The sequence below is a fragment of the Diospyros lotus genome, chromosome 2 (assembly GCF_014633365.1).
Source record: "Diospyros lotus cultivar Yz01 chromosome 2, ASM1463336v1, whole genome shotgun sequence".
In the NCBI taxonomy this organism is placed as follows: Eukaryota; Viridiplantae; Streptophyta; class Magnoliopsida; order Ericales; family Ebenaceae; genus Diospyros; species Diospyros lotus.
The window spans coordinates 15037313-15054236 of record NC_068339.1 but is presented as its reverse complement, the minus strand read 5'-3'; the positions used below and the strand labels follow the sequence as shown (position 1 = coordinate 15054236).

Sequence of the window (16924 nt, the reverse complement as noted above, 5' to 3'; positions counted from 1 at the left end):
TTTCTCCCTACCTTACATTAGAAACTAAATTCACCTAAATTTTAACGGATCTATGAAACCTATACAATTCTCAATAATAATTTAAATGTTTACAAATAATTTGTCCACATTTGGACACAAATAAGTAATTAAGCACAAAATATACAAGACAATAATATTTAAATAAATAAATAAACGGTGACCTCAGTTTGAATAGAGAAAATCAGATTCGGCTTTGCAATTTCTTTTTCTCCTTTTACTTTGTGGCTCTTCGGTAGATGAACAATGAATTTTTGAGGGTCTTGAAATGCTTGAAAACTAGCTTGAGAGCTTTTTGGAGCTTTGGATGTGCAATATGTACAAATAGATACTCAAAAAATGAATTTGAGGATTATTTATAAGCATTTTAGCCACTAAAGAAATAGTTAATGTAAAGTTTGAAATTCAAAAAACGTTTAGATTTTATCAAACAATAAGAAAACATGTCTTACATTTAATTCAAAATAAATTCACTTTTTATATGAAAAATCAAGATTTGAAAATTCAAATATAAGCTTTTGAAACATAAATGATTAAAACAAGAAAATATGTCTAAAAGAAATATTCTTTAATTCAAAATAAATTTATTTCTTGCATGTGTAAGAGAAAATATTTTTAAAACCAATTCTCTTTAATTCAAAATAAATTTACTTTTTGTATGAGAAAGATAAAACATGTCTAAAAGTAATTATCCTTTAATTCAAAATAAATATACTTTTTGCATAAGTAATAAAAACATTTATAAATAAATAAAAATTCAAACATAAATTTTTGAAACATAAATAATCAAAAGAAGAAAATATGTTTAAAGACAATCTACCTTTAATTCAAAATAAATTTACTCTTTGTACCCACTTTTAATTTAAAACAAATTTATTTTTTTATATGAGAAAAATACATTTATATCATAAAAATATTTTTGTTAATCATCAAAACTTAATTAATATAAGCAAGGTGGCTCAACAGCCTTTATTTACCAATATTTGCATATTTATTTACCATTTTTAAGTAGCATTTTTAGTGGTTTTAAGGCTTATTTGTACTATATTTTCAAATCGCGGTAAATCGCACCAAATTGGATTACAAATGCGGTGTGATTTGGCCACACCCAAACCAAACCACGGTTTGGTTTGGTCGGAAAACCGCACCAGTAGTTTGGCGTGCTGAAAATGGTTTAGACTGGCCAAATTATACCACGCAGACCCCTAGTCTCTCTATCTTTCTCTCTTCCAAACTCACTTCTCCTATTTGCCTCTCCCAATTGCCGATTGCAAAGGCCATCACCGCTGCTGCCATCTTCACTGCCCATACTCTCTCTCTCTTTCTCCTTGCATCCCACCATCACTACCATCGCCAATTGCAACGACCATTGCCACAGCTACCATCTTCGTTGCCCATCACTGCTGCCATCATTGATGGCCGATCTTTACTGCTTTCAGTTGGTGGGCGGTGGTGGAAGAGGAAGCAACTGTGTGGTGGCTGGGTTTTCCATTTCCATGGAAAATGAAATCCAACCCCCCTCCCCATGAAAAAATCAATTCTAACAAAAGTGAGAATTGAGGGTCACGTGACTACAATATGAAAAATATTTTCCATGAAAAATTTGGCCATGAAACATCCCAAAAGCTAAAATTTGAGTAAAAAATGACCATTTTTTAATGAAAAATATGTCCAATCAAACATGCTCTTACTGTTTATTAATTAATATATAAATTAAAAAAAGTGACATAAAAATATTTTTTATTATATTTATCTATCAACTCTTGAATAAAAAAAATCATGTAACTTCTTATCTGCGATTATTCAGATAAATCAATCTATCTATAATGGATCTTACAGAGAAGGTAAAATAACTTATATGTCCTATGATGCCTTTTAAAAAATTTAACAATACAGTCTGATAAAAATATTAGAATACTTTTCAAGTTTACCTTGATCATTCATATAATATGTAATTCACGTGTAATTTTATTTTCTTAGAACAATAACATGCGATGCTAATAATAATATGTAATTTTATTTTTTCAAACAACAATAGTAAATTAAATTCACGTGTAAGTATACATACAAATGTATTTTTTAGATAACTAACGTACCTATCTTTTCAAGTATTAATTATAACAGTTTGATAAAGTCACCCATATTTAAGGGTTTTAATTTTTTAATCAATAACAAAACTTATACGTTATTATTTCTATATAAAAGACATCTTTAGTTCATCAAACTTGGTATTTTGTGAAGGTAAACATATTTGTACGTAATATTTTTTTTTTTTTCTACAAATAAATTGTTTTAATAACTCAAACTCATTATTTATATATTATTTTTTAAAAATCACTATATGCCATACAAATTTTAAAGAATTTCCCTTGAGCTTTTCCTTTTTTTAATTTGCTAAATGAAATCATAAAGGAACTAAGATGGAAGAACCCTTCCTATCCAATCACACCTTATGGAGATCTTGTTAATAACATCATTGCTTAATTTGACGTTTTTATGTCAATTAATGGTTATGGGTGTTCAAATTTTGATTTAAATTAAATTGAATTACATAGAAAAAAAATTAGTTTGGTCTAAAACTAAATAAATTTAATTAATCTCTGATCAAAAGAATTTAAAAATTAATTTTTGATTTGATACCAATTCAAAATTGAAAACCAAAAAAATACAAGAATTCATACAATAGTGTGTATGTTATTGTGTACATAAAGTAGGGCATGTATTTTCATAAATTGCTATATGAAGTATATGCACAAACTTATGGGATTATTGCTCTTGAATGGTCCCTTATCGTTCGTATCCTCGATTTTGACATAGGAGGTAAATTGTAAGTAAAAATTTTGCCTCACTACACAATGCAAGGAATCGAATCCATGATCTATTGGTGTGAATTATAACATATCATGAGTCAACCACTTGACAAATACCTTAGAGGCACATACATAGTTTTGATACATATGTTGGTACATGCATTGCATACCTTCTATACATATTATTGTGAGTTAATTGGATTAGTTTGACATGATATCACTAATCCATTAAATTGAATTAAAGAGTAAAATTGACCTGAACTGGCTAATTAATCCAAAAAATCGAACTAACTGATAATCAAAAAAATTAAAGCAAAACTATATAAATCGAACCGAACCGATTAAACAGAAGAAACACAAAAAAAAAGACTTGAATAAAACTAAAGTAATCAATAGAAAACACACAAAATAGAATAAAATAACGTCATTTTATAAATATCAAAACAATATTATTTTAAAATTCGGTCGATTTTGTTAGTTTAGTTCTTCCAACAAAAAAATTGAACCAAAAATAAGAAATTGAGCTTTTCAGAAAAATTAATCAAACTAAACCGATGCAAAAAAAAAAAAAAAAATCGAATCGAACCGACAAGTTTTGTCGATTTAATTTGATAAGTTCGAGTAAACCAAACATTTACTCTTCCTAACCTTTATTTAATCTAGTGTTCAGTTCAAATTTTTTATCAATTTCAATTTCAACAATATGGGTCAGTTAAACACTTTTATTTTTTAAAACATTCAACTAGGAAGCGAAGTTAGCTCCCTCTTATATTATAATAATTCATTGTCTATTTTAATTTTATCTCGAAAACTATAATTGCTCAAACCATACTCTATATTCTCTTTATATTTCATTTATTTATTAATAAATTATAATTTTATTTATTTTATATTATATATAATTTTCATACATACACAAAATCCATAATCAAATACATAAATTAATAACTAATTATACAAAATAATCAGATATATGCATAAACAAAATAATCAAATATACACATACACAAAATCAATAATCAAATACATAATATCAATCATCTAATACAAAAATAAATTAAAAAATTCTCCAAAATCTCACAAACCTACTATTTACAATTGTTGATGGCAACTGTCGATTTGCTCGATGAAGAAGACTTTGCTGTCGCCTCTGCTAATAGTTCTGCTCCTTGCCATCGTTGCCAGTCACTGCCATCACCAAATCTGATATCTGCAATTGTTGATGGCAATTGTCAATCTACTTGATGAAGAAGAAGATCCCAAAATCACATACATCGTTGGTAGCCATTGAGGGAGGGGGAGAGATGGCTAGGAGTATTCAAACGCCTACAATGGCGAGACTTTTCAAGCTTCTCATATTTTTGGCGATGAAAATTAGTTTTGGCGAGCTATGTTAGAGCTCAAACTCCTCAATTTTTAGCTTGGCTAGGGAAATTGGCCAAGGTAGCCTTAGACCACTTAAATATTATCGAATTATTTTCATTAGAAATTTCTTATCAAACTTCTTATTATATATATATTTTTTTCTCACCAAACCTCTCGTCAGTAAACCTTATTTTTTTTTTCTTTCCTATTTTGAAATCTAATTACAACGTGGAAAGGTTAATGTCACTGTCTCTTTAACAGGCGTTTGGTGGAAGCCCAATTCCTCAAAGCTCTCCTTTGGTTTGGTGGGGGCTTTAACGATACCCACCCGTAGTTGAGGGAGTGCAGTGCAAATTAACCGATTGGTTTAAATTGGCTGTGGTTTGGGGCTTTGGGCTCTGGAGTGTAGTAAACCCTAATGCATTGGGTAAAGTCGACATGAATTTTCTGATCAATTCAACTAAGGTTTCTTCTACGATGCGATAAACCTTTTTTGTATTACTGGTAAGAAATTAGGGTTTCTGGGATTGGGAAGATATGGCAGGGGAACCAGAGCACAGCAGAAGAAAAGAAGCTACCAGTAGCCGCAGTACTGGGAAGAACACTGCTGATAATGGAGGAGAAGAAGAAGAAGGAAAAGGAACAATCACAAGGATTTTCGTGGGAGGCTTGGGGGCGAGTGTGACGGCCGAAGATCTTCGCAAAACTTTTTCCTCTCTGGGCACTGTGGAGTCTTTGGAGATTGTTCGCACCAAAGGCCGCAGCTTTGCTTACTTCGATTTCCTTCCCTCTTCCATCAAATCTCTTCCCAAGCTCTTCTCCACGGTACCTATATGTGTGTGTGTGTGTGTGTGTCTGTTGCACTATTCTAAAGGATGTAGTTAATGGTAATTAGTTCTGTTTTCCTGTATTTGGGGCTAATTGATAGGGTTTTAGGTCATTAGAACAATGTATTTGTATCAGGATTCAGGGACTTGAAGTTTAAGTTGAATTGGTTATTTTTGGTAATGAGCTCTATATCCTGTTATAACGCTGCTAGAAGGATAGGGATGAGTGGAGAGTTTGAATTCATGAAGTCTTGCTATTGTTGTTGTTGCTGGAGTTCCATGATAGAATCTGCCTGATTGTGATTTGCCAAACGGGAACAAGTACTTGAGACCCAAACAGGCTTTCTGAAATTGCGGACAATGCTTGTCTCTCTTGCAATTCCAGGAAGGGGGAAAATGTTATTGACTGTCGATAATAAGGAACATAGGGGTCTTGAGAAGTTGCAAGTGCAAGAGCGAAGCATTTGCATTCTCAAGTCCAAAGTCCATTTGACTTGATTGAATTTTGCTTGTCATTTTTGATATTCCATGTTAGAGCCAACTATGCTTATCATTTGGTATTTATCTCTTACAGTATAATGGGTGCATGTGGAAAGGAGGTAGGCTGAGACTTGAGAAGGCTAGAGAACATTATCTTCTTCGGTTGAGACAGGACTGGGCAGAAGATGCTAAACTTGCTAACAGTGGAACTGATGATTCTGTTGATGTATCTAAACCTGTGGGTTCTCCTAAAAAACTCAGCAATGGGTTGAACCTGAAAAAGACTGAGGTTCGGCTTTTCTTCCCTAAATTAAGAAAGGTAGGCGATTCTCTCCCCACCTTGGAGTTTGCATTCTTGTTGTGTCGTCTGCATTTGATCTTTATCATTTGATTTGCTGGCATTGCAAGTCCAACTTGCGTGCAAATTATAGTTTAGAGCTGGATCAATTACTTTGGTAATTGATGCATGAAACTTGGTTGTATTGCTCTCATTTTCTCAGAACTAATGGGTTTCTTCTTTAGGTGAAATTGTTGCCTTTTAATGGAAGTGGTAAGCACAAATACAGTTTCCAACGAGTTGAAGTTCCTCCTCTCCCAATTCATTTCTGCGATTGTGAGGAGCATTCTGATCCTTCTCACAGTGCTAAAGAAAAAAAGATTTCTGAGCTTGAAACACAAGTCCATGGCATGGACGAGAAAGAGCTAAATATGATGGAGTCAGTGATGAAGAAGCTCTTTGAGGGGGAAATTTTTTTGAAGCCAGACTGCAATGCGACTGGATTGATAGAGGAGGGAGATGAAGCTGCCAAATCAGTTGACCAGCTACAGGATACAAATGCAATAGATCATATGACCGATGAGGATAACCTCATAATGAACTTGGTTGCAGGGGGAAAGAATTTAGCAACTTTGTTGGGGAGGCAGGGACAGGAAACAAATTCACCAGATGAGGTATAATGTAGTGCTCAGTTGACACGGTGCAACTTTATGCTTGGATTTGTTACATGTAGTCACGTCATTTGTTGTTTAGATTTCTGACATTCTGTTTCACCTGTCTTTATTCCAGGGATCCACAGTCAAACTACCGACGTCTAAAGGCCGGGCATCTGAGAATGTGCTTAGAAGTCAAAAAAGGAAAACTGTACCTTCTACCAAGAAAAGGAAATTCTCTCTAATTGAAGAGACTGATGGGATTGAAGTTCTCTCTACTAACATGAAGAAGAAGAAGAAGAGTGTAAATAATAACCATTCAAATGAATCGGTTCAACCCATTGAAGTAGGATCAGTCAGCCGGCAATCTAATACCAATATTTCATGGCCACAGAAGTCCATTGGCAGCGAGTTAGCTGGTGAGAGAGATGACACTTCGTTTGGCACTTCACATATAAAGCCCGGCATAGTTCCTGCAAGAGACGAATCAAAGAGTGATAATACTAGCGTTCCCTACTTGTCTGATCATCCAAACCAGAACCTGGTAAAGAGTATAAACTTGGAATCTCAGCCCAGCCTGCCTAATGTGCAAAAGGAGCCTGCTGCAACTCAATCAAATGAACCAAGTGCAGCTTTGAATAAATCGGCCAGAGGTGCTTCATGGCTACAAAAGTCATCGTGGACCCAACTGGTTGGCGGGACAAACAGTTCGTTCAGCATTTCACAACTTTTACAAGGTACAACTTCCAAAAGGCAAGAGCAGGAGGAACCCAAGAGCGAGGATGCTATGACTAAAACCGTGTTGGTGAAGTCAAGTAGCAATGGTTCTTCTAGAGATTGTGCTAATGCTTCAGGTGTTTGCACCGGCGTTGCCCTTACATCTCCTCATAGTTCCAAAACGGTTGGTTTGGCTGTTGGTCTGGATCATGAGTCACGGCAAAAAGGTGTGCAAACTTTAGGGAAAACTGATGCTACTTCTGCCCAAAAATTCGAAGCACAAAGAGTGCAACCACCGAACAGAAACTTTGCCATCGGTGAAACTTGCTCTTTCATGAGGAGTGCCTCTTCCATGAGAGAATGGACGAGTGCTAAAGCAGCTTTAAGCGGGTCATTGAAGAAAAAGAATAAGGAGAAGTAGGAGCTGAGCTTGCCAGAAATTCTTCATGGTTTGAGGAGCTAATTTAGTTTGATTCCTTCCATCTGGCGTTAAAGAATATTGTATTGTTTCCACGGACGGTCGAGGAAGATGAGTTTGGACCATGCACATTTTAAGTAATATTTCCATGCACCGATGACCATGAGAAATTTAAATGGGTTTTTTGTGACAATTATTTTGAAATGGATTGTTTGTGTGGGAATTGTGATGCCGTCGAGACTGAGAAGGAGCCAACCATGGTGATTGATTAAAGGATGTGTTTGGGTATACGGGGTTCTCTCTTCAATAATAATGAAACGAAGTCCAAACAGCAGTAACTATAAAATCGGTACAAGGGTTCTATCTTCAAGCCAGTTTCCAAACTTGATAATCGGACGGTTAATAAAAGATCAAGTCACTCCACCATAGGCCCAAGTGCCATCGCATTATACTGAGCACCCCAACAACGAGAAGCTCAGTATTCCTTAGAAACATGTGTATCTTTCCATAATCTGGCACTGCACATCACCATAGACATACAAGCCTTCCAAAACTTCAATAGCAATCTTTGGTATTCATCACTATACCATCATCGTCTTCAAAACTGGGTTCAATCTCCCAATCAATCTTTGAATTGAATTCAACAATACACCTGTTATCTATCATGGCCTCCCTAATGTAATTCCCACCTTGGGGTTTGAAAAATTGAAATACGATTGAAGTCAATGCAGTTTTGTACCAGAAAAGGAAAAGGGTCGATCTGAGTTTCAGGGCTTGAGAGCAAGGGCAAGACCGAACTTAGGGGCTGCCTTTGTGGCCTTCGAGTCATATTCTGCTGAAAAAGTTACCAGTGAATTAGGTCTCCATTCCCGCTGGCAAAGCATTGCAATCCTTCCATTGTCGGAGAACCTCGCCTTCAATCTTGTGTAAGGGTTGATTGCATGAGAGCTTCCGATGGAAAAACTATTGTCAAATGTGGATAGTCTGTGTGTCATTTCGGCAGCAACTACAGTTCCATTCAATGGGTTCAAGGTGTGAATGTACGATGCCTTCAGCGTCTGCCCTTTGTCCAACCTACACAGCATCAAAAAGTTTCAGAACAGACATTTGTGTTGTACAAGACCCCTTCTAAAACTAAGAGAAGCACACGATGTTACATCCGTAATTAAGCATATATTTTTGCAGTTCTTGCATCTTAATTGAGCACAAAATATAAACACATGAGTCCATGCACACAAATGTGAAAGAATGCCAATAAAAAACCAGTACATTTGTTCATAAATTTGAACAGGAAATGCCAATAACTTTTAGAAAAAAAGAAAAAAAAAAGGATAACTAAATGTGTTGGGAGTATACCTGATCGTAAAACAACCCATACAAAGTCATTTAATTTTATCTTAATCTTTATAAAAATATTGTGATAAACAAGACAAGATTATGACCTATCACCACGTGATTAAAACTTTATATCTAGGAGACTCTCCCTCATATTTCTACGAAAATAAATAACTCTAAACGAAGGACACACATTGGAAATGCAAAGTCTGTCCTCAAAGCTGTTAAATACTGGCGATATTGATCGTTAGCAAAACTAAAACCAAATAACCTCAACACGCCAAATACATAACTTATCCAGGCAACAAAAATCAACATCATAATAGACCACCTGGCATGCATCTGCAGCTAAACATAACCATTCATAAAATTTAGCAAATAAAGTACAAAACTTACTAATATTTCCAAGTATTAAAAACTTCAACCTTTCCCAAAATATAGAGACAAACAAACTGATCGCATAAATACAAATCCACTGCCCAATGTCAGGGAAAGATACTCTCTAAAATACACATCATCTCTAACAAGCTCTATCAAAGGGTACTATCCCACATGCTAAAATTAATCTCAAAACTCAACTGAACAAACAGAGAAAGATCTCAGAACATGTAACAAGCTCTATTTTGGAAATTTTCCTACATTGAAACATCAAGGCACTGCATGTTTGACACTTTATAATCATTGACCGAAATTATAATGTAGCACTTCTGAGTACGATCTGAGGTAAACTAGCAGTTATGTGCCATAAAAGTGGAGACATTTTTAGTAGATTATTATGGTTCCATATTAGCTGTATGAGTTTGGTTAATTTGTTATTAATTCAGCCATGCACACAAGTCCACATCCATATATGCACACAAATACAAGAATATAATAATCTAGGAATCGAAAAAAGAAGGTCCATTTACATACAGTAAAAGTGCCACAGAGAAATCTGTCTTCATAAAGCCAATCCCAGCATTGCATTTGGTGAATGAAGCAGAAGCAGTATCAAAACCAATTTCTCCACCGAGAGTAAGATCCTTGTTGCCAAATGCTGTGGCAACCTCCAAAAGAGGGGCTGGGTTCAAGCCAATACTGGAATTGATGGCTGCATGATTGTGAAAGTACTGAACATCTAGCTGTAGATTCAAAAATAAAGAAAATTTTGATTTAGCAAGCACAAATCAAATCCAATCCAAAATCAAATTATCCCTGGCTTTGAACACCCCAAATTGGATAATTACACCACAGGAAATTTGTTCCTTCAAGAGGAAAAAAAGAAAATAAAATAAAATAAAAGTTCACTGCAACAACGAAATTGGCTCCAAGTCAAGCCTGAGTCAGAAAATTGGGAAGAACCATCTTGCTCCTGTCCTGGTCCTAATATATTGCATGAAACTCAACCCTCCAAGGTCAGCACAAGTAACCAAATTGTGGGAGTTAACACATAAAATCAGTCTTGGTTAATTGGCAGGTCAATGTCCACAAATAGTTGCTAATAAGCTGTTCAATAAAATTTGAGCCAAACGCAAGACTTGTGGAAGAACCTTTAATAGATTGGGAAAAACAAGTGAACAAGTTAGACGGATAAATTGTCAAGTGTCAGCTTAGTACACAAGTTTTGAAGAGGTTAAAAGTTCAAACCAATTGTCAACTGTCTATAAACCACGTTGCTTATGTTTGCAGACCAGACCTCAATGCACCAGCAAACAGAGACTTGGGACAATACCATCATTAATCAAAACCTAATGACTTTGTGGGTAAAATGGATGTGTAAAGATGTTCTTACAGCAATAATGCTCCAACTCCCAACCCAGGACAAAGCTGGATATGTGGAAACAGAAGAACCCTACTCTTTCTTGTGTTTTTCACCTCATTGCATATCTTGCCTAGATATTCTCATTTCATATTACCTAATTTGAAGTTTCAGCTACTGGTCAGACAACAAATTTCGGATTTTTCAACATTAAGAACCTTCATTGGATCTACAGAGTAAAGGATGAATAATGAATTTTGGCGTTGGAAGCCATTAGTTCAACTATTCCAATGGTGACATTGCTTGTACGAACAAAGGAATGTACAGTAACAAATTTGCCTAACACTATTCTTGCAGAGAATACTATATAAAAACATTTTAATTGGTAAAGCGCTAACCTTTCCAGACTTGTGATCAGGTATATCAAAGCTAATTGCTGCTTTAGTAGAGGGCAATGCATTGTTCAGAGTGACCTTTGTGGAGATCTGCAAGCAACTAAAGAAATATACTAATACATGTTACAGCTCACATGGGCTTGTTGTAACAGCAAAGTGTTCTTCTCTTACAATAGAGTAGCTGTCAACTTTTACATCCACAATAGCATTTCCACTCTTGTACTGGGTGCTTATGTCGCCAATAAATACTTCATCCCGCTTCACACCATTAGCTGCTATTCCCTGTCATTGAGTATTGAAGTTGGGAAACAGAAAAGGTAGAAATTAATGTTTGAAAGAAAAGAGCGTGAATATCATAAACAGTAAATTTATTACTTTTGTTTATTTGTTGCTATTCTAATCAGTATCGAAGATGACAATGACCATCTTAAGAGAAACATCGTGGCATATTTTTGCAAGGGTCTTACATGACAAGCCCAAAGCTTCCACCCAAGCAACTACAGCAATAATAGAAGCCATCATACCAATACATTTTAAACATGAATTTTTTTTTCCTTTTAATAAATGACATGGCATTCATACACAGTCATTGAATATAAAAGAAACCTTATAAGTAAAAACATGATGCAGCTGGACTTACATGCCAAACCTATTTGATCATATTAACTCACCCAACCACATCCCCAACACACCCCCCACCCCCCCCAAAAAAGGTAAAACAAATACATGATCTACAAATAATTTATCTTCCTCTGTGGTGTGTTTTTATTTTGTTTCGCCCTAAGTTGATTTTTAAAAGTAGAGTTGGTCTAGGAATAATTCATGCAGTAGGAGAATTAATGGTTTTGAGAATTATAAAAACACTTAAAAGTATTGACCACAACTGCTAGACATGATTCAAGTTCAATTTTAAATCAGTTGTGAACATGGCGGAAATATAAGTAAACTTAAGTGAAAAAGATTCATACCATCCCATTAGCGCTAGGAACTGAAAAGGTGAACTTGTAATCAAAATTGTAATCTTTGGTCAATAGATCTGCACAACACCAAAAACTCTTAGATTCAGGCTGATTGATCTAGAAAAAATTAATGTGATGCTCAAGAAACTACTAAAAATATTAGAACATTAAAACTTTCAGAGAAAAAAGGGAGGAGGATAGGGGATTTTTGGTGAAAGAAAAATAAGCAAAGAAACTTGAAAACTCAGTAGTCCCTGAAATTTTAAATTCAATTACACCACAACTCAGAAAAAAGTGTTTCCTTTCTATACTCTCTTCATTTTGATATTGGCTACGTTGTAAAATCCTGACATCACAATATAATAGCCACCAAGTAAGCTAAGTCCAACATAACAATGTCTTCTCCTTTCACTTCAATAAGGCATTTTCATTAATGTATCATACCAAATGATTTGTACAATATAAAGTATGAAAAACATTAGTGTAGTGCTGCTGCCTTATGCAGGAAAAGGAAAGTTATTATTTGGAAAGAAAAACAAACCTTCCAAGACCCCATCATACTAGAAACATATGAATATGTAGGTTCTAACAGACTATGCTATAAATGAAATGTATAGAAGGTGCACATGGCACATGCTAATCATGATCTTCTGTAAGGCAAATATTATTGTCAACATGTCATGTAAAAAGATTTATGTTTGTAAAGTTTGTGTAACAATGGAGTTCCATTCCATTATCAGAAGTCCAGGAAAATGGTGATAAAACAAAGACTTGCCATCTCATAGACAAACTGCTATTATACTAGAAGTGCATACAAATTTATTAACAGAGTTGAGGCTCTTAGAAATAACTTCCAAGCAGAGGGCCTGTTTTGCAATTTCAAAAAAACTATTCAGATTCAGTAACAGTCTGTTTGGAATGAATGAACTTAACATTTGGAAATCATTTATAAATGAATTCCAATGTTTGGAATGATAAAACTCAAAATATGAAATTTAATTGAATTCCACAAAAGTATGTTTGGAATGAATACAGAATTTAAGTTTCATTTGCTCTTATTGCGTAAAATACCATTGGCATAATAACCTTCTTAAAGTTAAAAAAAAAAAAAAAAGAGTCAAATATCCAGAATTATTTCACATCAAAATTGGTAGTCTTACACAGTAAAATATCTCATATGCTAAAAATCACAATTATTAGGATCAATACAAGAACAAATTAGATATTTCACAGTCACGATTATTATTACCAATTTGCATGGGTCGATAACCCAAAACAAAAAATCATCTTCTAATGTGCATATATATATAAACAGTGTGTGAAAAATCCATTCCACCAAACTATTGCTAAAAGCCGAAACTATCACATCATATATCACATTGCATAGGAATATCCTTTGCGATTCTTGTTGCTGCGCTACAATAGAGGTTGCTGCGGTGCTGCAGATGGAGGCAGCTTTTTCAACAACACAAAAACAAAACCTAGTTTTGTATTTTAAGATGGTGTAACATGATTCGAAATATGAGAAAAGATGAAGGGCATTTTGGTCTTAAAATAAGTCATGTCTTAAGTAAGGAATTCATTTGCAAATTCCACAAAATTTGATGGATTTTTCTTTGGCTTTGATCAATTCCATGGAATTCAATTCCACACCCTTTTCTTTTTTTAATTCCAAGCATAAAAATTTGGAATTGGAAATGAATTCCACAAAATTTTGTCAAATTCATTCATTCCAAATGGGGTGTAAAACTTTTCCAAACCAGCTCACAGCTTGCCTTCCTAGCCTATGCTCAACAGGAATTAATTTTACAGGCATTTAATTAGGTATCACTCCTCCAGGGACTAAAGCAATTTCCATACAAGGTTTCTCACATGGGTTGATATTTTGAGAAATCAGTTGCATTAGTAGACTTCGAGTTACATATGAACCCAAACCAATTAGACCCAGAGTCCGCCCATTGACTGCTGTAATTAACTTTCAGTTTTGGAGAACTAACTTCTAGACACTTTCTTGCTTTCACCTTCAAATTTTGCTCATGTACAGCACAAACAGTATTCTCTAGTTGTTACTTGTTACCTAATCAGTGAATAGAATCAAGCTTGTGGAAAATATTACTTATTGGACTAATGATAACAGGGGATGAGTTTACAGGGAACGACAATTTGGCGATGTCACCTAATGTGTATATAAGTTTCACAATGCATTTTTCTTCCTAATTGCTTAGCATGTAGTGGTTTATCATAAATTTTTTAACAACCTTCGGGTGTTTACATTTGATGGGGGAGGAAACTGTTCGGATAACTGATGGAGAAAGAAAATCTGGAAATGCAATCCATTTGAAACAAGAAACCTGTTGGTTCTCTTATTCCAATCAATCATGGAATACAAAAACGCAACTTGCCTAAAACCAATGGAAGGGTTAATAAAAGAAATGAAAGGGAAGGAAAGGAGAGGAAAGGAGGGAGCTTTGTTTTACTCTTGTTTGGATGTTAAGAAGGGAACTCTCTTTCCATTGTTTGGCAGTTTTAAGTGAAAATCAAAGGGAATGGAAGGGCTATAATATTAAATTTTAAATATAGCCCTTATATTTTTTATTCCAATGCATAGCACAAAGGACAAAAAGTAAAAGAAAAGATGTTTAATAAAAAAAAACCCACATCCCTTCCCGTACCCTCCAATTGGGGAGGACGAGAATTTAGATGAAGTAGGGGGAAGGAGGGGGATTGGGTCCCTTCCAATCCGCTGCCCCTCTTCTTTTAAAATTTCTTCTAAAAAAGAGGATTCTTTCCCTTCCCTCTTCAAACCCCCTTCAATCCAAACATAGCCTTAGACTGGTAGAATACTAGTTCCTGCATGAGCACCAGATGACAGTACTAGAAGAACAAAGTAACTTCCAGTACTCACACCAGAAAACCTAGCTTAACACAGGCGCTAAATTTCAGAAATCATACAAAACTTACTTCATGGAGTAAAAAACTAGAACAACAAAGGCAACGCAAATATAACGGGACTTTATCAGTTTGGACTCGGTTAGATTTTAGGCAGGTTCTTTACTTTCATTTCTAACAAGCGAAACCAAAATCCAACAACCGGATGGTTAATTTAGGAGAAAATAGATAGTTAGAAGAGTACCTTTTGATAGCTTGCCAATATCGGAAAATGGCGCCGGATTGCCCATATTCGGTGGAACAGAGAAGCTGAAACAACGTTCAGAAAATGAATGCAGAAAGAACCAGGATATTTATACATATATCACATAGAAGTACACATATATACACGCATTGCATTATATACATACATTTATGCTACCGAGAGAGAGAGAGGGAGAGAGACCTGGGAGAGGAGGTATAATTAGTCGTCGAACAACTGAAATGTAGGTCTTGGAACCCTAGCTCTGCTCTTGTGTAGTATCTTTATGCGAAAAGGGCAATGACCGGTCCGGCCTGTAGTCACACCGGAGTGGGATGAACCGGAACCGTTTCGACCGAATGATGGCTCCAACGGCTTATGAGTTACGACCCCTTTGAGATTTAAGATTGGAGCTATGAGCTAAATTAGTTAAATTTGAGTGAAGTTTCCATTATAATTGTTAATATATTTAAATTTAATTTAACATAAATAACACTCTAAAACTCAATCGACATACTTTCAAACTCAATGACAAACGTGATATCATCGCTCTCTATACTAAAATTATTTAAAATAATTTTGAAGGATCAAACTATACGTCACGTAAATTTGATAAGATTTATAAGAATTTATTTAAATAAAATGTTATATTCTAATTTTATTTTTTTATAAATTATGTATTTTCTAATAACTATTTTTATATTTTTAATTATTTAACACTATAACTTTACTCAACCTTGTAAATTTTTCAAACACAATTCTATAATTCAATTCACCCCATTTTTTAATACTATAATTTGATTTTTAATTAAATATACCTAAATAACTTAAATTTATGATTTTTTTAAAAAGTTAAATTTTAAGCTACTTATGAAATTAGCACTAAAACAAAATTGATTCTATAACAATAATCTTCACTAAATTATAATGCGAATCCTTATATTATAGAAATTACACTGATCCTCTATTGGTCAAATATTTGCTAAAAGATGATGTAATTCTGTAATTATATCAAACCTCAAAAAAGCTAAATGTAGTTTATGAATTTATAATCTTGGAGCTTGTTTTCTTATTAACCTTATTTATAATTATAAATTAAACCTTTACTCTCTAGCTGTAATATATGCATTGACTAACTTTGTTGATTATGTAAAATAACTATTTTGCCCCTCTCATTTTTTTTAAGTATAGTAGTATAATAAAGATGAAGACAGGCAAAATGATCATTTTAACAAATTAACAAAGTATTGATTAAGGTGGTAATTTATTTATTTGAATAGTGTTTGTTGATTAAAATATAAATAAAAAATAAATATGAAAAGTATTTTAAATTTTTATTATTTTTAATATATTTCTTAAAAAAGAAATCTTGTGACTTCTCATGTGATATTTTTCATATATACTTATTTTTTTTAAGATAAACATATTTTAGACCTTATAGATAAAAAAAAAATACATATGTTCTTCAGTGCATTCTAAAAAATTTAATAAATAATTTGATAAAAATTTTAAAATGTATTAAAAAAATTATTTTAATTATTTTATATCTTAATTTAAAAAATATTATAATATTATCTTAATATAATTTTCTCTTAGCCATTTTTAACAAAAGTTTTCTTAATACAAATCTCCATATTTGATCTATAAGTCAAGCGTTGAATATTTTTTTTTTTTAGGGTGTAGGTTAAGTAACAAATAAGTGACATCCTATGATTAGTATTAATATGTTACGAGTTTAATAATTAATCTAGACAAGGGTCAAAGACCCATTTGTGATTTACCACATCTGTTGAAATTAAGGA

At 33.8% G+C, this 16924-nt stretch overlaps 2 protein-coding genes across 3 annotated transcripts; one reads left to right on the top strand and one right to left on the bottom strand.

Moving 5' to 3' along the window:
* The first annotated feature begins 4589 nt into the window (after positions 1 to 4589).
* Positions 4590 to 7758, top strand: LOC127795149 (protein REPRESSOR OF SILENCING 3). The gene is made up of 4 exons (XM_052326636.1): positions 4590 to 5018; positions 5595 to 5819; positions 6023 to 6451; positions 6567 to 7758. Exons 1-4 carry the CDS (start codon positions 4731 to 4733, stop codon positions 7566 to 7568), a joined length of 1944 nt encoding a protein of 647 aa, XP_052182596.1. The 5' UTR covers positions 4590 to 4730; the 3' UTR covers positions 7569 to 7758.
* A 357-nt stretch (positions 7759 to 8115) lies between these two features.
* LOC127795150 (mitochondrial outer membrane protein porin 4) lies at positions 8116 to 15427 on the bottom strand. Of its 2 annotated transcripts, none has more exons than XM_052326637.1 (7): positions 15327 to 15427; positions 15126 to 15190; positions 12002 to 12069; positions 11205 to 11315; positions 11037 to 11123; positions 9813 to 10021; positions 8116 to 8639 (listed from the first exon to the last, which is right to left on the bottom strand). In XM_052326637.1, exons 2-7 carry the CDS (start codon positions 15169 to 15171, stop codon positions 8333 to 8335), a joined length of 828 nt encoding a protein of 275 aa, XP_052182597.1. In that variant the 5' UTR covers positions 15172 to 15190; positions 15327 to 15427; the 3' UTR covers positions 8116 to 8332. The 2 variants fall into 2 exon arrangements, with proteins under 2 accessions (XP_052182597.1, XP_052182598.1); XM_052326638.1 differs by having other exon boundaries at positions 15292 to 15376.
* Between the last annotated feature and the right edge of the window lie 1497 nt (positions 15428 to 16924).

Bases quoted from the DNA above. Each gene is read 5' to 3' on its own strand.
- LOC127795149 (XM_052326636.1), top strand. From the start codon at position 4,731: ATGGCAGGGGAACCAGAGCACAGCAGAAGAAAAGAAGCTACCAGTAGC. The intron at 5,019-5,594 runs GTACCTATATGT...TATCTCTTACAG, and splicing joins TTCCCAAGCTCTTCTCCACG to TATAATGGGTGCATGTGGAA. The intron at 5,820-6,022 runs GTAGGCGATTCT...TTTCTTCTTTAG, and splicing joins TCTTCCCTAAATTAAGAAAG to GTGAAATTGTTGCCTTTTAA.
- LOC127795150 (XM_052326637.1), bottom strand. From the start codon at position 15,171: ATGGGCAATCCGGCGCCATTTTCCGATATTGGCAAGCTATCAAAAG. The intron at 11,124-11,204 runs GTAAGAGAAGAA...AGTTGCTTGCAG, and splicing joins AAGTTGACAGCTACTCTATT to ATCTCCACAAAGGTCACTCT. The intron at 10,022-11,036 runs GTTAGCGCTTTA...TTGAATCTACAG, and splicing joins CTGATCACAAGTCTGGAAAG to CTAGATGTTCAGTACTTTCA.